The sequence below is a fragment of the Fringilla coelebs genome (assembly GCF_963513975.1).
Source record: "Fringilla coelebs genome assembly, chromosome: 1".
Classification (NCBI taxonomy): Eukaryota; Metazoa; Chordata; class Aves; order Passeriformes; family Fringillidae; genus Fringilla; species Fringilla coelebs.
This window is the reverse complement of record NC_140028.1, coordinates 44,737,158-44,763,530: the sequence shown is the minus strand read 5'-3', so window position 1 is coordinate 44,763,530 and position 26,373 is coordinate 44,737,158. Positions and strand designations below refer to the sequence as shown.

The following is a 26,373-nucleotide window of genomic DNA, read 5'->3' as shown; positions in this document are numbered from 1 at the left end:
ACCCCAGTGTCCTTCCTGGATTGAGGGCCCCAGAACTCAACACAGGATCTGAGGTGCGGCCTGACGGGTGCCAAGTACAGGGGGACGGCTCCATCTGGAAACAGCCCAGAGCCCGAGCGCTGCTACCGAGCAGGACTGGGAGCGCCGCTGTTCCGCGGAAGGGCGGCGGGCTGGGCGGAGCGGGGAAGCCTCACGGCCGGGGCGGAGCGGGGGCCGTGTCGTAGCAGCCCCGCCGGGCCGGGAGGCGATCGCCATGGAAACCCCGGCCCCGCCCCTGCCCCCCCGGGTGCCGCCGGGAGCGCGGCCGGAGCTGCCGGGTCCCTCCTCCCCGGGTAGCGCCAGGTAGAGCGCGGGGCGGGGGCCGCCGGGGCCGGGCGGGAGGAGCCGCGAGGGGCGGCGGGCGGAGCGCAGGCCGGGCTCGTTCCGCTGCCCCGCCGCAGCTCGGCCCGGATCCCACCCGGCGCCGGTGCCCCCAGCGTTCCGCTCTCAGACCCCCGGCATCGCCCCCCGGGACGAAGCGGAGCCGGGCTCTCCTCAGCCCGCCAGGGCGGGGCTTGTTCGTCGTCCCCGATCCTGGCGGAGAGGCCCTTACGTGTTGCCATGGCCGAGGGGGCCGCGGCGGCCCCGGCGTGCTTCAGCGAGGATGATTTTTACTGCCCGGTGTGCCAGGAGGTGTTCAAAACGCCCGTGAGGACCGCCAACTGCCAGCACGTGTGGGTATCTCGACCCCCCGCCCCTTCCCAAGCCTTTGCCTCGATTCCTCCGGCTCTCCGCCTTGTGCTCCTCGGCTCCCCCCGCTCCCGGCGCACGGACCCTCGGCCTGGAGACGCTGGTGGTGAGGGTGCGAGCCCAGTGCTGCTCCAGCCTCCCCTCGCCTCTTTCTTTTGTAGCCGACGAGGACCGGTCATTTAGGAGGAGCCCCCCCACCTCCCCGGGTGTCTGTTCGGCGGTGGGGGAGTTTTGCTGTGCTGTCTGAGCTGACTCGCGGTTTTTAACTTCATGGTTTTCCCCGTTCCTTTTCGAACAAGGACGGTAGTGTGAGTTGTTCTCTCTTTTCAGTTCATCTATTCAGCATTTTTTTTTCCAGAGGGACGTTTGATTACAACGTGCTACTTTGTAGAAAAGCAAAATAGCTTTGGCAGCTGGTGCGTAAGGAAGGAGAGCTGCAAAAGCTGGTGACCTGAGGTCTCTGGAAACGCGTGCTGAATGAAGCTTTGCAGTGGTTTTGGCTCCGCTTAAGGACAATAAACAGGAGTTAACGCTGATAAGATTGTCCAAAATCACGTGCTTGCTGCACCATTTAATATCTCATTAGTGATCAATCTGGTATGCAGCTCGCTAATGCCAGTCAATAAATAAGAAGAGTTTTAGCTAGAGTGCATTGCCAAGCTCCCCCGATTTCCATATACTTAATCGTAAGCACCATTGTTTCTTTTAAATGTCAGACTTTGTATTCGGTAAACTATTACTCTGATACTTCTTTTTTTTTTTCCCTAACAATAATCCAGCTCTCTTCAAGGACAAAAGTATCCAAGTCTGTGTATTTTCCTAACCTCTGTTTGTGGTAACTTTTCAATTTAGGTTTTGCAGGAAGTGCTTCTTGACAGCTATAAGAGAAAGTGGAACACATTGTCCTCTCTGCCGGGGGAGCGTGACTAAAAAAGAAAGAACGTATCCCAAAAGGGCTCTAGATGTTGAAAACAGTATGAAGAAAGCTTCTGGGGGCTGTAGATGCTGTGAGAAGCAGGTAGAGTAAAATTTTAAAAAAACTTGAATAAATTGTTCATGGTTTTGTCCAGACACGCCTTTACTGAGTGTCATTCTCATCTTGGAGCTGAAGAGCCTATATAGCAATTTGAACTTAGCTTTTTATGGCTTGTGCATGTGCTGGGCATGCAGCGCCTGCTAGCTGTACCTAACAGGTGTAAACTGAAAGAGCATCTTGAATTGTCAATAAAAGCATTTTAAGTGGAGTGCCAGTTTTTCCCTGAAAAGATGGAAAAAATGGATATAGCTATAAAACTGGCAAAAGGAAACTTAAGGAGCTGAACATGAAAATTGCAGATATATGGAAAACCTCAGAAACTCTCAGTATGGAAATGGAACTGCTTCGAGCTGCTATAAAATTTAATTTAAAACCGAAATATGTGAGTTGATTAGTTGCAGTGCCCACATGATCAATCATATGTAATTTCCTCCTTCCCCATCAGTCCTTTTACATTCCTTTCATTTCCTTTCTAAAGGGATCATTATTTTTGGAACGCTGGGTGAAATCTTGACCCTCACTGAAACCAAGAATTATGTCTCTTATGATATAAACAGATGCAGGATTGCAGCCATACTTTTTGTTTATAACAAAATGCATCAAATCCAGGTAGTCTTTATGTTGGTTTCATTTCACTTGGGACTTCTGCCAATGTGAAGATCAGCACTAATGGAACCCTCAGCTGCTTGCTCCATATGATTCATTGGGATGAAAAGTGGGGAAAAAGAAACTGATAGCAAGTTGGTAAACTGGACAGAAGAACCAAACAGAATAACTTTTGGAATTTAGGCACAGGCATGTGAGATACGATCTTGTTCAGCCTCTAGACCTGTGAGCACCTTCTGACAGTGCTGTTGGACCTGATATTCAGGGGCATGTCCAACACAGCTGTCTTCTGGCAAATCTAAGCAACTCATTCTCTTAATTTGAATTAAAGGTCAATAGGCAGCCTTAAGCTGGTGATCATTCACCTATTTGTTTCCCTCTCCTGCAAATGAGTAAACTAACACACCTAATGCAAAAAGAAAATGTTCCTTGCATGAGGTAACAAGAGGCCAGAGAAGACTGAAGGAACAGTGGTGCTTATCCCATCCTCACAGCCACTCTCTGTTCTAGCTCCTCATTGATCCTTGATCTGGAAGGTGTAGTTCCAGTGGCTTTGTTTCAGTTAAATGGTATTTTCTTGCATCTTTTATCCCTGAGAGAGCTCTCAGATGTCCAGCAGTTTGAGTGGCAGTGTTCTCCAATCTCACAGAGTGACACTGGCTCTGAGGAGAGAGGAATTGGAGATGTCCTGTTGGTGAAGAAAGTGCTCATGCTCAGAAGGGAGACACAAGTTCTGGTTTCTGCTGCACATGAGGTCTAAATAATTCCTGCATGGATTGCTTTCTGTTGGCAGAATTATCTCTTCCTTCTATCTATTCCTGGATTGTTTAGTATGATTTCAGTAATTTGGCATTTTATTTTCAGGTTAGATTTTCATGGATGAGACAGCATTATAAAACGTGTAAGAAGTATCAGGATGAATATGGTGTTTCTTCAATTATGCCAAACTTACAGATTTCCCAAGATGCAACAGGGAACAGGTAATCAGGGTGTTCTATGTGTAACAGTGCATCTTCTTTCCCCACCCCCTCCCCCCATGGAAAGTATTTTTTTCCAGGGCATTTCTTCTTTTTGCATTAATTATTATCCATATTTTGTGCTTCAAAATAGGAGTTTTTCCAGGTCTTTTTCTCTACTCTTACCAGAAAGAAGAAAACCTTTCTGCATGATGGCTTTGAAATGTCTTCTAGAGACTCTCCTAAAAAGTATTTAATATTTGTAGTTTGCTTTCCTTGCCTTGACAGCATTTGAGCAGTTTACTTTGTAAAATATTTGATAATATTTACCTCTGGAGAAGTTCCTGTCTATTTTTATTCCCCCTCCCCTTTCCTAAGTTTGTTTTAGTGGGCATCCTGTTTCAAAACATTACCGTGCAAGCTTTTACTTTCTGATTGAATTTATTTTGAACAGATTTCTTATGAAGTATATAAGGAATTCCAGCATGTTATACACCATAAAATCAAATGATACCTGCCATTTGTTTTCAGGCAGTAAAGCTAACCTTTTTTTTCATATATTCTCACTGATGGTAGGGGTTGGGAATTTTTGGTTATTTTTGAAAAGCCTTTTATATGTCCATTCCACAGAGCTTTATTATATATATTCTTTTTTTGCCATTGATTTTCTATTTTTAGCAGTCTGAACTTCTCTGTGTTTGGTTTTCAACCCATCAATCTATTGAAAATTGAAGCTGTTACTGGAATTAGCTGCAGCAATGTTTCACCGAAGTGTTTACATATTCTGATATCACTATTTATGCAGTTTGCTACAGTAGAACACCTGTGATTATAATATCACAGAAGTAGAAAAAAAATTTACCATGACTGTATTTGTGACTGTAAATATTCATGTTCTTAGTGTGTCTGTACAGTTTCTTCTCGCTTAGCTAGAGGTGCATATACAGTCAAATTTACTTTCTAAAATGTTCTTCTGCTTTACCCTTCCTTTAGGAAAAAAGTTTATTTTGTGCTCAGCATAGGAAAACTTACCTTGTTGTAGTTGAAAGTTGCAAATTATTTGTGTAAATACATGGCAGTTAAAGGCCTTTTACACCTTCCTAAGTCAAAAGACTTAGAAATTGCTGCCTGTCTTACATTCATATAGTTCATAATGATTTCATAATACTTGGCTGTCACCTGCATTGCCAATCTTGTTGACTAACTGTTTGTTGTAATATATACCATTTTCCTGTGAAGTTGTGTAGTATACCACCAAGCATCACCATGGTAATTAAATTATCCAGAGAGGTCCCAGTTGATTGGGAATGAGCAAATGTAATGCCCATCTTCAAGAAGGATCAGAAGGGTAATCCAGGGAACTACAGACCTGTCAGACTCACCTTGGTGTATTGGGGAAGGTCATGGAGCACATCATCCTGAGTGCCATCACGTGGCATGTGCAGGACTACCCAGGAATCAGGCCCAGCCAACATCGGTTTACAAAAGTCAGGTGCTGGGTGACCAACCTCATCTCCTTCTATGACCAAGTGACCGACATAGTAGATGAGGGAGCAACTGTGGATGTACATTTGACACCATCCCACTGTATTCTGGAGAAGTTGGCAGCCTGTGGCTTGGACAGGTGTGCTCTGGGTGAAAAAAACTGTCTGCATGGCCAGGCCCAGAGGGAGGTGGTGAATGTAGTTACATCCAATTGGCCCCTGGTCACCAGTGGTGTTCCCCGGAGTTCAGTTTGGGACCACTCCTTTTTAATACTTTTATTGATGATTTGGATGAGGGGATTGAGTGCTCCCTCAGTGAGTTTGCAGATGACAGCAAGGTGGGTGGCAGAGTTGATCTGCTGGGGGCAGGAAGAGTCTGCATCAGATCTGGACAGGCTGGATCCATGGGCTGAGGCCAGCGGTGTGAGGTTCCACAAGGCCAAAGGCCGGGTCTTGCACCTGGGTCACAACAACCCCAGGCAGTGCCACAGGCTGGGGGAAGAGGCTGGAAAGTGACCCAATGGAAAAGGAGCTGGGGGTGCTGGTTGACAGAGCTTGAGCCATGATGCTGCAGTGTACCCAGGTGGCCGAGAAGACCAGCGGCATCCTGGCCTCCATCAGAAAGCGTGTGGCCAGCAGGATCAGGGCAGTGATTGTCCCCCAGTACTCGGCACCAGTCAGGCTACACCTTGAATCCTGTGTTCAGTTCTGGGCCCCTGAATCCAGGAAGACATTGAGGTGCTGGAGTGAGTTCAGAGAAGGGCAGTAGAGCTGGTGAAAGGTCTGGAGCACAAGTCCTATGGTGAGTGGCTGAGGCAGCTGGGATTGTTTATCTTGGAGATGAGGAGCCTCAGGAAAGACCTCATTGCTGCAGTTACCTGAGAGGTGGTTGTAGTCAGGTGAGGGTCAGTTTCTTCTGCCATGTCTTACAGTGAAAGAATGAGGTGAAATGGCCTCACCATTTAAGTTACACATGGGGAGATTCAGATTAGATAGTAGAAACTTTTTTTTTTTTACTGAGAGCATGGTTAGGCATTGGAATAAATTGCCCAGGGTGGTGGTGGAGTCAGTGCCTGTGGAGGTGTTCAAGAGGTATCTGGATGTGGCACTTGGGGTTGTGATTTAGTGGTGATTATGGTGGTGCTAGGTTGACATTTGGACAGATGATCTTGAAGGTTTCTTTCAGGCTTGGTGATTCTGTAAATACTGAGACATACCTTGATCCAAAGGAAAAGTTGTGAGGGTTAGGATATGTGCCATTGTATGTTGTCTTGGAATTCATGGGACTTAATGCATATTGCCCTGCACCTCTGTTACTGTTAAACTTTTAAAATGTTGATGGTTAAGTAAAATAATCTGAAGGTTTATTTTTTATTTTTTTATTCATTTAAAGTAGCAGGAGTGATGCAATACCTGATACTGGCGAGATGTCTAATAATCAAATACTTCAAGGAGAAACAAGGTAGGTTGCTTACTTGTCTATAGTTGTTCTTAAAATAGATTCTGATAGTCACAGTGCAAACTTCTGCTAATGCAAAAACCAAAACACAAAAAAAAAAACACACAAAAACACCAGGAGCTGTATTTATCGAATCCTGTAGTTTCTTGTACACTTGTATCTGTTAGAATTTGGGTGTTTTAGTACTTTCCTGAAGGATTTGAAAGGTATTACAAGAAAGCAAAACTGGGGTGTAGCTGCAGTGGGAACAAAAGAAGCCCAAGTCTCAGAAGAGTGCATTTAGGCATACTAATTTACAACTAGTAAATTCAAAATTGCAAGGTGGTAGTAGCGCTGGGACTCCTTTAGATTTGCTAATATGTCGGTGGGGGTGTGGGGGTTTTTTGTTGTTATCAAAGCAAGGGAAAACAGTTATAGCTTCATTCGAATGCTTTCTTAACGCTACTTCTGAAACTCTCTTTTCTGTTTAATGCCCTTGTATTTCTGTTTACAGTGGACACCCAACCTTCAAATGCCCCCTGTGTCAGGAAGCCAATTTTACCAGACAGCGCTTGCTGGATCACTGTAATAATAGACATCTTTATCAGATCGTTCCTGTGGTAAGTAGAGCTGCTTATGTATGTTTCTTAAGCTACTTTCATTGTAATTATGTGGACAATTTTAACTGTGCAGTGCTACCCTATATCTGTAACAATCACTGTGGTTTGTGAAAGACAGACAATATACTTCACACAGTGCATTTAAATTGAGGAGTAGCTTTGATGTTAAAACGTTTCATGTCCAGCCTGCTGGTTCTAAGACATTTCTGACTTAGTTGTCTCATTTATCTTGGTGTAAAACCGTCTCTGTTTCTGAGCCTGGTGCTTAGCTCTTTATTTAGTAGTTCAGGTCTGTTTCTATAGAATCCGTTTGTAATGTAACTACTGTTTCATGTGAAACCTACAGTTACTTCAAAAGTAATCCAAGGTAACCCAAGGGTCTGCAAGAGAAAAATCTTTGGTTTTCTATTATTTTCACCTGTATGGGCCTTGTTATTTTTTCTTTTGGCTTACTTGATCATCTCAGTTGTATGAAGAATCTCCCAAACAATAAGTAGGATGCAGTAGTCACTTTCTTTTCTAAATTAACTCAGACAGATGTGATAATCTTTCACTCCAAAGAGAAACACTTTAGAAATCTACCAAGTTGAAATGTAGTTTTTGAATGTTACACAATTGAGGAAAAGCACACTTAGCAGCATGATTTGATGTTAATGTCTTACTGTATTTTGGTAGTGGATGAGTAATAGACTAGTTATTCCTGTAGAACATGTCTTTAATGCATTCTGTATTGCCAATAACTTTTGTTTTTCATTCTGTCTCTTCCCTTCCCCCTCCAAATTCAGATCTGTCCTATTTGTGTATCTCTTCCTTGGGCAGATACTAACCAGGTTACTAGAAATCTTGTTAGCCATCTAAATCTAAGACACCGGTTTGACTACGGAGAATTTGTGGTAAGCGTTTTCTTCTTTGATGTGTGAAGGAATAATAGTATTTTTTTTCTAAAAATCTAAATGCCAAATAAAAATTTTATACCTAACATGTGTTCTGGACATGCTGTGCTCCTGTTCTGTATGGAACTCAGAAGCAGACCTGTCTGTTGTTATCAACATGAAGTGCTACTGGGAATAGGTGTTATCAATAGTCAAACTGCTCAGGCTGATGAGTTAAGTCTTTGGCTTAGTGTTCTCAGTCTGACCTATTTATTGCCTTTATTCTGTTTATTAGAGCAGTTTATTACTGCTGTTTCTGGGGGAAATAAAATCAATGCTACTCTTTTTATGGACATTATTGACCTTTTAATGCAGAAATTGTGAACTTATATTCTCAGGACTTAATGTGCAGCTTGACTAGCTGGTATTGCTCCTACAGCTACTATTCCTGTGTGTTGTGAGAGAGACTGAAAAAGGTGTGTCACTTAATCAGTGTTTAGGTTGCCTCTTTTCAGGCTCTCTTCGAGTAAATGACCTTAAGTAGATGGAGAATTTCATACACAGATGTAGTCAATGGCTGATTCATAAGTCAAGCCAACCATTTGGGTTCTGCATGTGGGATCAGAGAGCTGGAAAGTTTGTAGCTTTTTCTGCAGAGTTTGACAGGCCTTGGGATGTGCAACAGGTATAATATTTGAGTCACAGGCAGCCTCACTGGGTCAGGATGGCAAAGATGATGTATCTTGTCCTTTGAGTGAGCTGTGATAAAGGCCTGAAGAGCTAGGGTTTGATGGAGAGGTTGAGCTCTTCACCATGAGTGTATATATGATGACCTAAACCTGGTGATAGGAATTCTGATTTGGGGAAGCTACCAGAATTGTACTTACAAGATTCATCACTCTGGCATATTAAGAACCTGGAGGATATTCCTGCAAAAAGTAGCAGACTTTTTGTGTTCTGTGTTTGCTTTCCCATTTGAGGCAATGTATTCTCAACAATCTATGTTTACTGTTGTCTGGGGATCCCATTTTGGTTTTATTAATGGAGGATGTTGTGGCTGGTTAGAAGCCCTGTTAAAAGAATTGCGTGACGCAGTCAGCTTTCCTGAGCTGGCTGTTCTGTAATGCAGTTGACCCAGGGAGAGAAGATGGACCCTTCTGCTTAATGAGCCTTGTCCCACTCTACTGATTCTTCTGTCTCATATGTCTCTTGGTACTTGGTTCAATAAAAAGATTCTGTGCAATATAAACAATCATCTAGTAGCATAGAGTCTTTGTCTAGGTGCTATTTCCTGTGTAAAAGCATAGCAGATGAATGATTAAACTAATGACCATGCTACATCTTGAGTATTTGTCCATTTTGATGATGTTTTCATTTTATTTAGAATCTTCAGCTTGATGAAGAAGCCCAATACCAAAATGCAGTTCAAGAATCCTGTCATGTGAACTTTTAAAGTAGAGCCCCCTTCATCTTCGTACTGATTATCTGAGAGAAAAATTACGTTATTCTGTTGGTGATTCGAAGGGTATATTAATAAAAATGTTTTTCAGTACCCGCTTTTTGGGCTAAGCTGCTTTTCACACTCATAAGGACTTCTGATAAATGATTTTGCTGAAACGCAGGCTTGACATCTTGACTGAGTTCTGCCCCTGTGGAAGTAGGGACATTTTTGGAACTTCTCACTCTTGTCTTGATTTTCTCTAACTTTTACTACTCTGTTAATTACATGTTCATATGATTAATGTAGGATGTTTTAATTCACCAAAACCAATTTTGAAAGTATCTTTAGAAAGACATGCAGTGATGCTCTGTTGCACTGTTGGGTTTCTTCAAGTTCAGCTGTCTTTTAAGGTATCTTATGATATGATAATTTATTTTTTTCTCTTCCTGCCGAGGACAGGCATTTGTCCTGCCAAGGACTAATTTTATTTTGATATTGTGATTTGTTTTTTACTATTGCTATGTGACTGAAAATAACAACAGCTTAAAATATTTTTAAATTTCTTTTCTACTGATCAATAATGCAGAGCAGGGCTTTTTTTCACCTTTCATTGAGAAAGAATGATGCCATTGCCTAGGAATAACTAAATCTATTTTTTCCTCTTTGGGAACAACTAAAATAGGATGCTTGCTTACTAATGTGATGAGGCATATTATCTGTACTCCTAAGGAAGATTACATCTTTTCTGAGCAATTCAAGATGACATGCAAAAGGTATACTTTTTTGGCCTATGCCTGTGACCAGGTCTTGCTGGAGCTTTTTAAGAACTTCTAGTTTTGCATTTGGAATTGAAGTTTTGGTCTGTCCTGTCTTTCATGGAAGGCTGTGTAGCTAAATAACTAAACTGGCTTCACACCTACAAAAACCTTTTGTTTTTGTAAAGCTGTTTAAGACTTGTACATCTCCTGCATCCAAAGGCTTCAAAGTAACCAGCATATTTTAAGAGTTCCTCTTCTAGATTTCCACCTTCCCAGCAAGAGCATCGTTAAAGTTGGAGAAAATACTAATAATGTAGTTTTGAATTTAGATGGAAAATCCATTTGTAAGAACTTAAGGATCTTTTATATAATACTAAAAAGGAGAAGGGGAAAGAAGGCTGCATAGCATACATTTTGGAGTTTTAAGTAGAGAGTGTTCTGAACATACACCTGTTAGGACTGACTGCATTCTGTGTTTCCATCACCCATTGTCAAGCTATTGTTATTAATGAGCATTGCATATGTGGTGGAAAACATCTCCAGTAATTTTTTTAGTCTAGATGGCGATTTATGTGTCGTAATATCAGTTGTGCAGCCGAAGTACAGTCTGCTTCTTGTGCCCTGCCTCCCTGTTCCTCTCCAAACAGAGGTTTTGATTATACTTTAAATGCTGAGTTATTTCATATTCCAAAACTGGTAAGGTTGAAATGCCTCATTTTACAATGTAATGTGTTTCAGAACTGAAAGTTCTAATTTATTGAGTGTTGGAACTAACCCACTATACATTTTAACTTGCCTTTTCTATCTTAATTTTGAGTGTAAAAAGTAACTGAAGGCATTGCTGGCTAAAATTCAGAGAAAGTTGTCTATTTCAGAAATAGCTGTCTATTTCAAAAACCTTGTCTGAAGCTTATATACTTTTTTATAACTACATTTTTTGCATTTTGTTACTGTCTCACTACAGTATTTTGACAGCAGACCACACTTGGAAATTGTATTCCAATTTCCCTGTTTGCCCCCATATATGTCTGTGTATTCTCACTTGTCTGTCATCTCTAGTGCTTGTGTGACCACATTGATTTGGAGTGGTTCACTGAGCCAACAGAGAAAAATGTAGATTTTTACATTTGCTCAGCAAAGCCAACTATTAAACAGTGCCCTTATACAGAAAAGAACGTCAAGGTACTTGATGATGAAGTTTTACCTTTTTAAAGTAAAGCCACATACTCTGGTGATTTATTACTGCATACATTTCCTAAGGAGTTTAACAGTTAGATGTAAGTCTAGTTAACTTTTTTAGATTCAACAAAATGTTTATATGATCTGGCAATAAATGCCTACAGCCAATACAGATTCTGAATGCCTCATGGATGCTGGAACTAGTTATTTCTATTACTTGAATATATCTTGGGAATTACGAGTGAGATGACATCTGTTTTAAAACTCTGGGAAACAATGTTTTCTATAGCAATAAATAGTTGTCACTTGATGCATAGTTGCTGAGCATTTTAGTCATGTTTAAATGTTGAGAGACTTGAGTACACATTTTAAAGCAACAAGTGTGTATTAATGCAATACAAAAAAACCTCTCAAAATGTTTATCCTCTTTATTTAAAATCTGTATTGGCAGGTGCTGCCTTGCTTAAGATTTTGTACTTTTAATATTAAGAGATTGCATCCAATACATTCACTAGGTAAACATTAAATGAAAATTATTTGAATATGTTGCTGCTGGTCATGATCTTTCTCACTGAAACTCAGACATGCTCAAAAAGCTGTGTATTTGTGATGGGTGATGCCAAAACATGAAATCTTTACTAAAAGATTGCTTCTTAACTATGTTTTCATGTTCATGTTACATTATGTATGGTTTCAATATGTTATGTTTGAATTGTACCTTCTGGGTTTTTTCCTATTAAAGTATTTTATTTTCTATTTGTCTTTTTGTTGCATAATAAAGATGATCAGTTCCCTTGGTGCTACTTCTTCCTTTTCGGATGTTTTCTAAAACTTAAATATGTGATCAGTTGTGTCTGCACCCTTTAAGTTATTGGAATGGTGTGTATGTATGCTGCTGGAATGATGAGATGTGACTGGTGATGCATCTGTGAGCTGAGACAAGACACCTTATATCATACCTTGGGTATTTCCAGCAAGCAGAAAATATTTTAGGTTGTCCCAAATCTGCTGTGTGCATATTTTCTTGTTTCCATGTTTGTTGCTGTTCCATGTAATGTTAATAGAGAAATAACATTCTTAAAGAAGACAGAATGAGATATGTAAGACTTGGGGTCATGAGCAAACATTGTTATTTAAAGATAGGTTTTATGAGAAGACTTAATGCTTTTCTGAAGAAAGAATTGCCAGTAAATTTGGGCTGGTTACAAGTTTTAACCAGCAAAGTGGCAGCTAGATGATTTATCCTTCTGCCCTTTGTTCTTGTGCTGACAAAACTGGTTATTTCTTGTGCTCTTGCATTCTAAGGACACAGAGATACAGTAATAAAATTGACTTAATATGTTACTTTAAATGATGGAAATGTAACAAAACTATGTAAATTTCCTTTTTATTAATTTATTCTTTCCCCATATAATCTAATTTTCTGATCTCTAAGTAAACCACTGTATCTTCTGAATCTCTTTATTAGCCCTTTGTTAGGGATTTCATTTGATTTGATTTTATTACAGCAATTCATATTTCGCTACTTAGAGAGAATGCATGTGATGTGTTTAATTCTCATTGGCAGTATCTTGGTTATAGGATACTTGAGCTCTGTAAAACTGCCCTTTGTTCTCCAGCCTTAAGCCAGGGCCTTGTTCCCAGGGAGAGGAGGGCGATTTTTGTGCACCCAGTTAATCTGACAAGTAGTTGGGACTAGAAGACTTTCTGTTTGGGAAGCATTTCTGGGTCCCTCTTTTTTAGATTTGAATTTTGAGTCTGGTGAGATTTGAACGAGTGCCTGTGCGTACTATAAAAGAGTGAATGGAGTGTTTTTTGCATCCTTTGTTTTATGCAGAAACAGACACACTAGCTCATGAGCACTGTTAGGGAATGGGACAGTGTTTACTACTTGTGGTAAAGTCCGCATTTGTGAAATGACTGCAGAACCTGGCATCCAAGGCTGCTTTATTGCAAGACAGAAGAGCCACAAGAATATCTGATCAGAGCATCTTCAGGTTTCTTTTAGAATTGGAGAAACAAGCAATGAAAGGGCACAAAAACTGCACTGTTCTCTATACAGTGTACATTTGCTCCAGAAATCTTGTTTGTTTCCTGTGGTGGCTGTATTTGAAAAAAATACAAAAATACAAAATTCAGGGTGTCTGCAGTGAGGAGGGATGTAGCTATGATATTTTATGAAAAATCCTTTCTTTAGGATTTTTCCTCCTGAGAAGCTGAGAGGCCTCAGGAACAAAATGTAAACTGGTTGTTTGCTGCTGTGGAATGCAACAGGTGGATCTGTGATAGGTCTCATGTGGTTGTTTCTAATTAATGGCCAATCTCAGTGCAGCTGTCCAGACTGTCTCGGTTAGAGACAAACTTTTGTTAGTCATTCTTTTTCTATTCTTAGCTAAGCTTTCTGATAAAACTTTTCCTTCTATTCTTTTAGTATAATTTTTAATATATATCATAAAATAATAAATCAGCCTTCTGAACATGGAGTCAACTTTCCCGTCTCTTCCCTCATCCTGCGACCCCTGCAATCACGGTCACAGAGGCATTTCAATAATGTTAAAACTTCTACTTCCCAGGGAATTGCCAGGTTTATTACGGTCAAAGTATGGGGTTTTTTTGTCTCATGAGTAGAGCAGGTCTGTACTGTTTCTTAGTTTCTCAAACTCTAGGTCTGCTTTGGGAAGGATGAGTTTTCACCTCTTCATTTTCCAGCTCTAACCAGCCTTATTTTATCTGTAACATTTTTGTGGACATGATCAGGAAAAAGCTAAGAAAGGGAATTTTACATTTATTGCCTCACTGTGACTCACACTGTTAGGAAATTGAGGGCAAGGAGGGAGGGAGGAGCCATTACTGCCAAATGCATTCTGTGGAGTAGCATTTAATTTTATTTCAAATCTGTGCCTGAAAGTACTCTGTATGCATTTAGAGGCATTCCTCAGCTCTGTGAAGCTGTAGGTTATTTCCCAGGGCTTAGAGACATAATACTGTTTTTATGAAATTGCTTAATCTTACGAGGATGTTTTGTCACTGAGAAAAGTGCTTCTCACTATTATTTTACATTCTTTTTCTACTGTTGTGTTTCTGTCACTCATTTTTTCATGGAATGGCTTGGGTTAGAATGAACCTTAAAGATAATCTCATTCCAGCCCCCTGCCATAAGCAGGGACACCTTCCATTGGACCAGGCTGCTCAAAGCCCCATCCAGCCTGTCCTTGAACACTTCAGGGCTGAGGTACCCATAGCTTTTTTGGGTAACCTGTGCCAGTGTCTCACCATCTGTTTTCCTCTTTGTGCATTTCCCTACAGCAGTTCTCATAAATATACACTACCCATTTCCCTCCCACTCCTTTTTAAAGTAGTCATCAATTAAATTGCCATGATTATATTACTTGGCTACTAATTATTGTTACATATTCTGTATGTTTTATAAGCTCCTCTGGCTGTACCCTAAATATGGGGCTGGTGTGGGCCACGGGGTAAATACAGTAACTAAGAAGCTTAGCACCAATAATTTACTGAGTTCTCCAGGCATGTTTACTTCTATGGCTAGAGGAGTTTATGTTTCTCAGAATCTGTTTGTACTTGGAAAGAATGGGAAAGTCTTAGCAGATAGATTTATTGCTTTTGAACACATTTTAAGGCGTTTACTTTGTTGTCTTCTGTAGGGGGAGGATCTGGTTTAGGACTGGAGAGATTAGGATCAGGTTGAAAATCAAAAACTTTTCACAAAGCCCAGTTCTTTGATGGTAATAGCACCCTTTTTAGCCCAGAAAACATTGTGTTAGGTTCTCTGGTTTTGCAGGTATGGACTGAAGAGCGTAGGATGTTTTTTCTCCAGGGTAACTGCTGTGGCCCTATTGCTATAAAAAGTGAGATTATTGTGCCACCTTAGTTGTGAGACTGATCAAACTTGAGTAGTTTCTTTTATGATTTTTTTTTTGTCTTTCGTAATTCAAACCACCAGAGGGCGCTGAGTATTTTTGGGTACTCTAAAAAAGTATTTTAGGGTGATAATTCAATAAGTAGTTGTACTCCAAAACATTATTAGATATGAAATTTCTCTCCTGATGTTTCAAAAAATGCAATAAATCTTTTATGGATTTGGGGGGGATTAAGAGACTGGCTGGGGCCATTCCATTCTACAGAAAGAATACTTGCAACTTACTTTAAAATCTTAAAATTATGGAATTACCTATTGAAATAAATAGGGCAGGAGATCTTTCTTCTTTTTAATGCCTTTATTAAAAATTATCTTGGGCAGGTTGTGCTCACACTGCCGCTGCTTCCAGGAGTGTCATGGAGGAGGAGGAAAAATGCAGCTTTGTCCACTGGTCTGCAGGCAGATCTGGGGGTCCCATCCTTACATGAGCACCAGAGGATTCCCACTTTTTTGGTTTGACATTCAGAGTCCTCTTTCTAGCCGACATCTTTTCAGGTTAGGGTGAAAGGTAAAAAGGGTCTCAGCGGGCACTGGATTCTGTTCCTCACATCTGGACGTCACTTCGATCTCTTAATTTCGTGATGGCTCGTTGTTTTTAGGAGTTTTTGCTAGGTTTGGTGAAACATTTCATCGTTTGCACGTTAGTCCTGTCGTTCCCTCTCCTTCACCGTCCCGGGGACGGAGGAGGGGAGGGTGCCATCCTCCAGGCAGCAGCAGGGTGGTACTCGACAAAAAAAGGGAACTCTCAACTAGAGGGAGTTAATGACCGACTATTAACAGGTGAGTACAACATGAAACTACCAACAACGAACACGTAGAACTCCCCCCTGGCAGCAACTGGCCCAACCTGTGAACTCTGCAACCTTTAAAAAAAATGGACAACTTTTCTACTCATAACGCCTATGTTGCTTTATCATCTGTGGCAAGTAAGCAACGCTGCCCCCTGGACTCCACTCTGGGAAGAACGGAGTGCTCCCCTGTTCACCAGCGAACATTAAATGCGACACGTTCTTGCAAGCGCCATGTACTCGCAAGACCTCTCCTTGCCCAAGGGCGTTCTCCAGAGTCCTCTCGGGCTCGGGCGCTGTAGTGCAGGCAGGAGGCACACGGGGGCAGCTGGGGACTGATGCATCCTGTGACAGCGACAGGGGCTAGTGCTCAGTCCTGGCTTTGTGAGACTGCGCACTCATCATCGCCCTCGCTAATTCCATCGCCGCGGTGCTGTCTGCCAGGTGCCCCGTCCAGGTGTGCTGCGTTAGCCCTTCTTAGCAATCACAATAGTCTGCAGGCGGGACAGCCCTCTGGTACGAAGGGAGGAACTGTAGCAGCCAAGGCTTGTGTTGTCTCATGTGAGAAAGAATGAAATCTCCCTGCAGTGTCCTTCTGCAGTGGCATGATAGTGGCCGGCCACAGCCCCTTGAGCAGCTGCTGGGCAGCGACAGCTCGTTTCACACGGTAATCTGATTCATATTTAGTGTGAAATGTGTTTGTGTAAAAACATGTCAGACATGATTCAGCACCCTGGGAGAGGGAGGGAGGGAGGTGTAATCCGGTGTGATAGTTACTTAATTTATTTAATTTATGAAATACCGTTTTCTTACACATACAAAAAATGATGGCTAAAGTGGGTCTGAAGTGGCAGTGGGCCGGAAGGTGTGCAGTGTTATACCCAAGTTTCTGCCTTTTGCTTTTTAACCTTGCTTTTTAATTTACCTATAGCTAAGCAGTGTGAGGAAACTGAAGGTCTGCTTCATTTTCTTGATGGACTCTTAATGAAAGCAAACCTGCCTTGTCTGCTTCTCTGCAAGCAATTGGAACACTTGTATTTGATATGTGGTGTAATTTTCACTTTTTTTTTCATTGCATCACACATGACACTTGCTAGGTTTGAAAACATTGGAGCTTCCTAACTTTAAATATTTAGGTGTTGAACTTGTAGCATTCTGGATTTGATCGAAGGTCTGTTATCTTGCGGGTTTATCTGACAACTCTTATCTTCATTGCTGCTTTTGCCTCATCAGCCAAGGACATAACACTGCAATAGTACCTCTGTTTGGGAGATAACCCTAAAAAGTGAACCCAATTTGTGCAAGATAATGCAGGAAGCTTGAGAGAGGGCAAGGGACAATCCACTATCTGAGAGTAATAGACCATTTAAGTATCTTCCTGCTCTTTTCACATTTGAACTATAAGCACTGCTGTGAGTGGGACATGTAGTGTTCTGCCAACCAGCATTTTTCATGTTATGTAATGAATCCATATCACTTGAAGCTGACACTGAAACTTGTGATCACACAGGTATCCACCCAAATGTCAACGAGCAGTCGGGAATCACCATTTTTTGCTGAGCAGTATACAGATGGCAAAATTACTAGAGCATCTCTGCTGCCTTACAGAAGTTTAACAAAACCATTCAAATATGAAAATACCTACCAAAAATTCGAAAAAATCACTATATTCATGGAGCTAATTTTACTTGGGTTTATGATTCTCAGTAGTTAGCAGAAATTGGGTTTTGCAATTAAGTTCCTTTGGCTTTTAAAAGAGCAATCTTGCCCTCCTCCACTCATTTTTCCCAGTTTCTCTGCCTCCATTACTGTCTCTTCCCAGATTATTACAAAGCTTAGTAGCTTTACAAAGAAGAGTAAAATAGGCGATGCTTCCCATCTGCATTGGATAATGCCTGATGAATGTTCCTTCTTCGGCAGCAAGGCAGGGGAAAAGCACTGCAGTATCTTTATTGCTGTGCTGTGGAAGAGCCCACATACAACAGTGCCAGTAGGAAGGCAAGATGACATGGTGCCTGACCCAGGGAGCATGCAGTCTGCTCTGGGATGCTCTCCATCACTCCGGTGCTCACAAAGTAAACTCAACAGGAGATCCAGGTAGTCACTTGCAATAGATCAGCAGCAAGTTCCACAGCAAGTTCTGATGTGCTTAATTTTCCTTGTTTCTCCTAGCAACACAAGAGCTTGAGAGTCTGTGGGGAAAGAAATGTAATTGACTGGCAAAAGCTCAGATTTTGCAGGTGTCTCTTATAGTTACTCAGGGCTCATTAGATATCTTAGCACTCATAAAAGTTGTGGAACATGTTAGAGGCAAAGAATTGAAAGAAAGGAAGAAGCAATCAACCAGTTAAAGACCTGTTCATTCTCCTTTGCATTTAATGTTTTTATTTTTCTTCAAACTCAGAGCTTGCAATCAGGATACTGGTTGTTGTCTGCTTGCAGATCAAAATGTTAATGGAAATAGCATTTTTGAATTCCACAGATCCCTGACTGTCAAGTAAGGACATGCATTATTTTGGCTGTCATATGTTAAGGAAACTTCTCAGCCTGACCAGTCACAAAACTCTCAGGCATCTCAATCTGCAGCTTGTAAGCTGAGCTACCTTGACCAGGTGCATTCCTCAACATATATGCCCTGGTAGCTGTGGAAAGAAGACTTAATCTAAGACTGACATCTTTTTGTTCTTCTGAAAACGCATGCTGTCTATTCAAGTAAGTTGCACTACTCTTTATTAATTCATCTGAAGTAATACTCAGTTATTGCTTATTGAGGACCTCCGTCTTGGAGGTATCACATGGTTGTATTCATCTGGTAAGAAAAATGCAAGTTCTGTAGGAAAACCCTGAAGAAAAATAAGGGGTAGGTGTTTTGCCTGAACACAGACAATAAGTCAGTAATAAGGCAAGATGTTTGTCATTGTAGAGAACATGCTCACAAAAGTAGATAAGGTCTGTTGAAAAGATCTTCCATGGTTAGACAGAAAAAACTTCCTGAAGACTGCCCCTATATGAAATACTTTAATCTCAACATAAAATAGACTCAAAAACCTATTTTAGCTACTTATTGGGTGACACTGAATTTTCTGCCAAGAGCTTCTATCTTAAAAGTCCTGATTTTCTTTTATTAGTATAGCATTTATTTTACCATTGCATCTTGTTTTGTTTTAGCAGATGACCAGTTGAGGTGTCAAAGTTCTGAGTTTATTTAATGAAACAGCAATGTGTGTTAGCATATAACTTTCGTGCCTTCTCTCTTTGGTGTCACTATATGCCAATTCCCACACCTGCTCATATTTTCTTTAGGTAACTCACTTTTTAGCCAGTCCTGAAAGCAGCAGTGGTCATGACATGGAGGTTAATATGACCCTTCATCCCTCTATATACTATTGACAAGAATTTGGTGTGAGATCCTAGTAGCAGTTCATAATCTCAGAAGCGGGGATGGGGAACAGAGAGCAATTGTAGAGATTATTTCCATTTAAAAGGGAGCAGAAAAGCAGAGTGTTAGGCTTTCTTCCAAAATCAAGTAGTAACACCAAAGTTGTGCTGTTTCTGTTGAGTTCACCATCTATGGAAAGCCCTTGTACGCTACTGTAATCAAGAAAAAATGGATACAGTTTTTCAGTTTTGATCAGTTTTGACCAGTTTTGACAAGATAAGACAATGAAGAAAAGACAATGAAGAAAACCTTATTGTTCAACTGGTGGGAACTTGACCCTTAAGAGAAACAATGTATTTGGTCAATTGATGGGAACCTAACCTGTGGAAGAGGAACAATGTACAATGGAGCTGTTGTTAGCATGGAGGTGGTATCATGAGCCATTGTGGCCTCATCTCACACTCTGGCCAAGTGTGAGATGATGTCGTAACTGGAAAAATTCCACTCCAAGAGGAGGAGTGGTTCTGAGGTGGAGGGGCTGAAGAGGACAAGATGCTTGCCATTTTGATCCAGGGGACTTCCTGAAGGTGCAGTGCCTGCCTGCCCCTCCCACCTGAGCACCATGCTCCATCTCCTTCTCCTGCTCAGCGGCTTTCCAAAAAATCCAGGGGTTGGTATGTATTATTTGGTACTGCGTGTGATTAAAAAAAAATCTGTTTTGCAATCACAGTTGGGTTTCGGGGGATTTGTGCATGGGCATCCTTCAGAACCTGTAACATTATTGGTAATGAGGATGCCCAGAGAACAAAAAGTGATGTAAAGAAAGGACAGGGCTTGGGCAGTGGGGTGTGTGGTTGCACCAAGAAAGTGAAATGCATAGCTGTACTGAGAGACACTGTTCCGTGTTGTGTACAGCCTATGGGAGGTCAAGACTTAGTCTGAGTACCCAGCTGTGTGTGGGAACTCAGTAACATTTTTCTGTACCAAAGTGTAATCACTGTCATACACTTGTGGTTGCACGGTGTATTATAAACATAGCTCAAGTACATTTCAGATTCCACTCGGAAGAACTCTTAGTCCTTTGCATTTGTGGTGTCTCTGGATGATGTCTCAGATTTATTGCCCTCACTATTTCTGTTGTCGTTATCATGTCCTAATGTGAGTGCATTTGTAAAGATATTTCATAAAAAGGAGCCTCGGGCCACGGCTCCACCAGTGGAGCAACTGGGGTGGACACCAGAACTGTGGAGCACGCTGTGGGACCAGCTAGAAACTTGTACAAGTATTGAGCCCAAGCCACGGGAGTGTTGAAATATTGGGAAAAGTTTGTGCAAACCTCCTCAAAAATGCTCTAAAGAGCGGCTTTTTCATGCTGGATGCATGGCTGAATGTCTGTTATTTGCATACAAAGTTGCACTTGAAATGAATACAGAGCTTGAAAAACAGACAAACAAGACAAGGACATACAACAGCTGAGGGCCAATATAATGTTGCAAAGGCAAGTATTTGTAGCTGTTGCTGCTGTGCTGCAATCTGAGATCTCAGTAATCTGGGTTTGTAAGTAAGGTTAAGCTTTAAATTATAAATTGGTTTAAATGCTGTGATTCTTCTGTTAAATGGTTAGAGTTGAGGTATAAATTAAGCTATAAGTTAAGTTAGTCCTAAGTTAAGTGTTGTTCCTTTGTTAAATGTTTAAGTTTGAATTATAAGTTAAAGTATTTTGAGTGATATTAAGCTTTTAAGCTGTATTCCTTTTTATCCTTGCCTCACTGTCCTTTTGTCACACACACACACACACACACACACACACACACACCCCCACACACACAGAGATAGTTCCTTGTTCAATTCTGTCTTGACTGGCTTATATTTGGCTTTGTTGTTGCTTGTTTTAACTTGGGGCGCCTTAACTGTTCTGTAAGTAGTAGAGTGAATCTTGTTAACAAACTTTGCCATGCTGTCACTTAATATTAAATATATTAAATCTAGTTTTTGCTGATACCCTCGCTGATGATTCTTTAAGCGATCTCTAACTCTTGTTCATAACCTTAGATGCTGGAGATTGAAAGAAATTCTTGGTGCTAAGCCCAAATTTATTTTAAAGAGAATGCATTTAAAACTTATGCACAGGATACTAATTTGCTAGCCACGGCTGCTCAGGGATGTAGTATAAAATACCCCACAAAAGTGCATAACCAGGGTCTGAGCGTCTGTGTACACCTTGTGAGATTATATACAGTGAGTGAAGGAGGAAGGAATGAAAGCGGCGGTTTTTGCTGGGGACACTGACCCTCTGACGCCAAATCCCCGTTTGTCACCATGAGAAATAGACTGATTGAGACTACTCCCCCAACATGTAAAATGCAATTAAGACCCTTTTGATTAATGAAACAGGAAATCTTCTGGATGAGATAATTGAAAAAATGCAGCAGTTAGGTAACGTTGGGGAATGGAACCCCTGGGGGGAATTGAAAAGAACCTGCTGGTTGGGCTTTTGACACCACGTGGTGGCCAAAGGCCAAAATTAAGATTCCAGGAAGAGATGCAGAAATCCAAGCAACTCTTCATGATTTGTTGTATGCAAGTGTTTCTATATTTTGCTTTCAACCCTGAGTTAGTAGCAAGTGGATTTGTAGCGTTAAATTCTGTATACACGCAGCACAAGAACAGCCTTACAAGTTGCTATTTTTTATGTGTTTTTCCAATCAAAGTGTGTCATGTAACTTGTTTCAGTCTTTTGGAGTGGATGTTTCATTATATGAATCTTAAAATATGTCCTGCAAGTTCTGAAGTATGACAGAAAAGACAGTGAGGTTTTTTGCGGTAGTGTTGGAGGACTGTGCTAAACAGAATCTACAGAGTGCAGGCTGGCCCATGCTGTCTTTTGGGAAGGGTTGGTAATGAGCTATCCACAGAGCTGCCCTCGTGCTTTGGTGTGAACAGACCTAGCTGATTTCCTTCAAAGGAAAACTGGAGAGCAAGGTAGCTAGGGAACCTCTGCCTGGGAAATTGTCAAGGAGCTAAGCACAACGTGAACCTATCCACTGAGGTCCTGGTGTGATGTATTTTATCTGCTGAAAGCTTTGATGACATACTGGGGTATTGCAGGATACAGAGCCGAATACCCAACCCCTACAGCTGTTTTCTGGAGTTGTTAGTGCTTCTAATGTATATCACCAAGTTTCATCTGTTCTGAAAAGTATGGCTTGCTGTTTCCATAGCCTTGATCATTAGCCTAATCCACAAGGACAATAAGGCTTAGAGCAGCACAAGAAAATTAAAAAACACTTGCCATAGCTTGATCTAACATTTTAATAATATTGCTTTACGTGTAATTGTCACTTTAAGTCATTTTCATACTATTTCTATTTTTATGATTTGTAATATTATACTGAAGTGCCTTCACTATTGATTTAAAAGAAAACTCAGTTCATATTTCTCACCATTGTTGAATAAAACGATTGTTCTGGAAGTTATCTTTCCTCTCCTTCACAGTGTATGCCAATGTTGAAACAACACTCCCTATTGTCCCTACTGACTGTCCTTTGGTTATCATTGTGGGATGATTTTGGCGCATATGGGCTGGATGCCTTTGGATAAAAAAAAATCCTCCTGATTAAAAGCCTCTTTGTGTAGAGGAAGGATGAGAAAAGCAGAGACATTTTCAGATGCATATAGTTTGTTTTTTAAATTAATTTTACCTTTGTTTCAGTGGAGTTATTCTATAGTTGCGCATTTTTAAACAATAGGAAAATTAACATCCACTCACTTTAGGCACTAGGAACACCACTCCTTCTACTCATATACTCCCCAGTGGAACTATTGAGTCAATTTTCTTTTAGATTGTCCCTATCCATTCAAGGTCCTGTGCAGTTTTACTCTTGAGATGCAAAGGAAGAGTATCAACCCCCCATGGAACCTGGTTCTATGGCTGCTGAGGTGATAGCAGCAGAAGCAAAGCAGGTTACCATTAACACTCCAGGGGAACAGCCCTGGCACTGAGTACCTGCTCAACACTTCTGTCAGTGGGAGTGACAGGTGGGAGTGGGAGAAGGGGTGAGGAAGTGACTTTTCTTCTGTTTATATTTTAACAGGGTACCTCAGGCTCATACCTCCTTGGGAAAAAACATCTGGGTGTCTCTGGCTAAGGTCAGACCTTATGATGCCTTAGCACTGCTAAGAACCCCATTCACAATGTGTCTGATCCGTGTCCCTCTCACCACCCACGAGGTGCAACATTTATGTAACAGACCCCCTGCACCTGTGGCCTGTCCAGCTACCAGATTCTGGCAACAACTGTCCCACCTTGGGAAATTCCCTGCTTTACCCTCAGAGGAGTTGAGGATTTTAGGCACCTTGAATGCAGATAGTTCTACCGCCTTTAAATTTATTAGCACAAGAAATAGCCCTATAACTTGGTGGGTCAATGGCACCGTTGTTTTAAAATACTTCACGCTGGTATAATTCAAGCACAGCGCAGCTGAGTTTTAGTACATGTACGCCACTCCCACAAGGTATTGTCTTAATCTGCCTGAGCCTAGGCCAGAGTGCCAATGGCAATTAAATTTCCCTGTTAGTTAAGAAAACTAACCTTCTTATCTCCAAATATAATAACTTCAGTATGTATCCACCAAAACCAAACTCACCACTGTAACACTCAGTGCTTTACATACATGCTTTTACTCCTGATTACAGAAATACAGCTAAATTCTAGAACACTACTAAGACAATCACTGCCTCTTTGTTGGCTCCTGGGGTTGCAAGTGAACAAGCCCTCATCAGCCTGGATGGAGTTATTTGCTGGTTAGCGAAGTTTAGCAATACCACCAGCACAGCTATATCTGATTTGTTAATTCATGTAGACAGCATTAAACATACTACACTACAAAATCGAGCAGAAATTGATTTTTAACTTTTAACACATGAGCATTGGTGTGAAGATTTTGATTAGGTATGTTGTATAAACTTAAGTGACCATTCTAACTCTGTCCACGCACAACTGCAGGAATTATTGACACTTACTCAGCAACTTGTAGAACACACCAGTTGGAATCTGTTTCCTGGAGGGACATGGGGCTGGAATTGGCTGGAAAAGGGATTAATATTACTTTGTGCCTTTAAGAATAGGGTTTCTATGTATTATTTGTTGTATTTCTAGTTTGGTATCATTGAACTGATCTATAATAGATAGCATGTTGCACTGTACTGCTGTTCGTATGGTGGAGTATCGAGGTGCTCCAGCCATGGATCAGGTGGTCGCACGTGTCAGGGACCAAAGTCATGTCTAAGGCCTTGCCACATTTGTTCTGCTGCTGGGCACGTTGACCAGATAATGAAGAAAAGGCAATGAAGAAATCCTTATTGTTTAGCTGGTGGGAATTTGACCCTTAAGAGAAACAATGTGTTGGGAACTTAACCTGAAAGAAGAACAATGTACAATGGAGCTGTTGTTAGCACGGAGGTGGTATCGTGAGCCATTGTGGCCTCATCTCACACTCTGGCCAAGTGTGAGATGATGTCGTAACTGGAAAAATTCCACTCCAAGAGGAGGAGTGGTTCTGAGGTGGAGGGGCTGAAGAGGACAAGATGCTTGCCATTTTGATCCAGGGGACTTCCTGAAGGTGCAGTGCCTGCCTGCCCCTCCCACCTGAGCACCGTGCTCCATCTCCTTCTCCTGCTCAGCGGCTTTCCAAAAAATCCAGGGGGATTTTTCCAAAAAACCCAGGGGGATTTTGGTATGTATTATTTGGTATTGAGTGTAATAAAAACTGCTTTGCAATCACAGTTGGGTTTCAGGGGTTTTTGCGCACGGGCATCCTCCAGAACCCAATCATCTCCCAGCAGCTGGAGATGACAACATGCAGAATTCAAGGGCTGCTGAACTTGCAGAAGAAATCTTGACAAAAGAGCTTTTTGACCTACCAAACAACACTGGTTTCAGAACAATTGACACCATCATTATTGGTGAGTAGGGAATTATAATATTTAGTTGCTTTCATAGAAAAAGACAATACCATTAAAAGAACAGTAATATCTACAACTGCTGCTTCTGAATGCATCAGCAATGATGTAACAAGTATGGATCTGAGCAGCTCTAAATGGCTTAGGCATCCTCATTACTAGATTAGGATCTTTCTATCAGCTCTGATAGTTAAAATAGAATGCAACATGTTATTCATTTTGATATAATAATTTTGTGAGTCTGAATTTACAATAAAAAAAATCTAAATGCCATTCTTAATTTTTGTGTTGGTCTATACACATAGTTGGTCTGGCAAAGTAAAAGGTTAGCAAATCCTGACCATACAATTACCACATGTACCTGCAGTTTAAGCATAAGAAGAAGCTGTGGCAGCCCCAGCACTCACTGTCAGCTGGGCAGTAGAAGAAATGGTCAAAGTTGAAAGGAATACCCAAGACTCACGGACAGTGGTGACAGTACAATGGTGCTGACATTTAAAAAAATAATTTGAATGGAATCTTTAAGTAATCCAGAAGGGTGCCATTATTTACACTAGTGATAAATACAGTGTCTCACATATATCAACACTAGAAACACCTTTGCATTTTCCAAAAGCAGGATACCGAAATTATGTTGCTGACAGATTTTTTTTTTGTGCACACATGTTTCTCATTTTCAATTTCTGTCAAAAAATGTACGATTATTAGTATATTAACATCTTGCCAAGAGTTCTGCTAGTTTTCTGTTGTTCAAAAGGTTTTAGTGCCAACTTTATTCTCTGAATCACAGAATGACTGAGGTGGGAAGATCACCTCTGGAGATCTCCTAGTTCAATTCCCCTGCAGTTGTGCTGCAGGGTTACCTGCAGCAGGTCACTCAGATCTCTGTCTGGTTGTGTTTTGATTGTCATCGAAGAGACAGACTCCACAAGTTCTCTGGGCAACTTGTCCCAGTGCTTAAAAACACAATGAGAAGATTTTATTTTTTTCTTAAATTTAGATGGAATTTCCTGTGTTGCAGTGGGTCTTTCCCCTATATTTCCTTTTTCTTATTTCTATTTCATCCTGTATTTCAATTTCTCACTGACACTTTTTCTCACAGCAGTTCTTAAAAATAATTAAAATGCTTCTGTTAGTTATTGCAATACAGTAATGATGGACATACTTGACAATGATATGCTTACTC

General features: G+C 41.1%; 1 protein-coding gene across 1 annotated transcript in view; it reads left to right on the top strand.

Annotated features, from left to right (window-relative positions):
* The first annotated feature begins 258 nt into the window (after nucleotides 1-258).
* Nucleotides 259-26,373, top strand: part of MEP1B (meprin A subunit beta) — a 51,543-nt gene continuing 25,428 nt past the window's right edge. Inside the window, exons 1-8 of the mRNA XM_084203940.1 lie at nucleotides 259-713; nucleotides 1,582-1,747; nucleotides 3,236-3,351; nucleotides 6,205-6,273; nucleotides 6,764-6,869; nucleotides 7,655-7,762; nucleotides 9,126-9,182; nucleotides 11,000-11,122. Of these exons, the coding sequence (XP_084060066.1) occupies nucleotides 601-713; nucleotides 1,582-1,747; nucleotides 3,236-3,351; nucleotides 6,205-6,273; nucleotides 6,764-6,869; nucleotides 7,655-7,762; nucleotides 9,126-9,182; nucleotides 11,000-11,122 (858 nt within the window). The 5' untranslated portion in view covers nucleotides 259-600. The remainder of the gene's footprint in view (nucleotides 714-1,581; nucleotides 1,748-3,235; nucleotides 3,352-6,204; nucleotides 6,274-6,763; nucleotides 6,870-7,654; nucleotides 7,763-9,125; nucleotides 9,183-10,999; nucleotides 11,123-26,373) is intronic.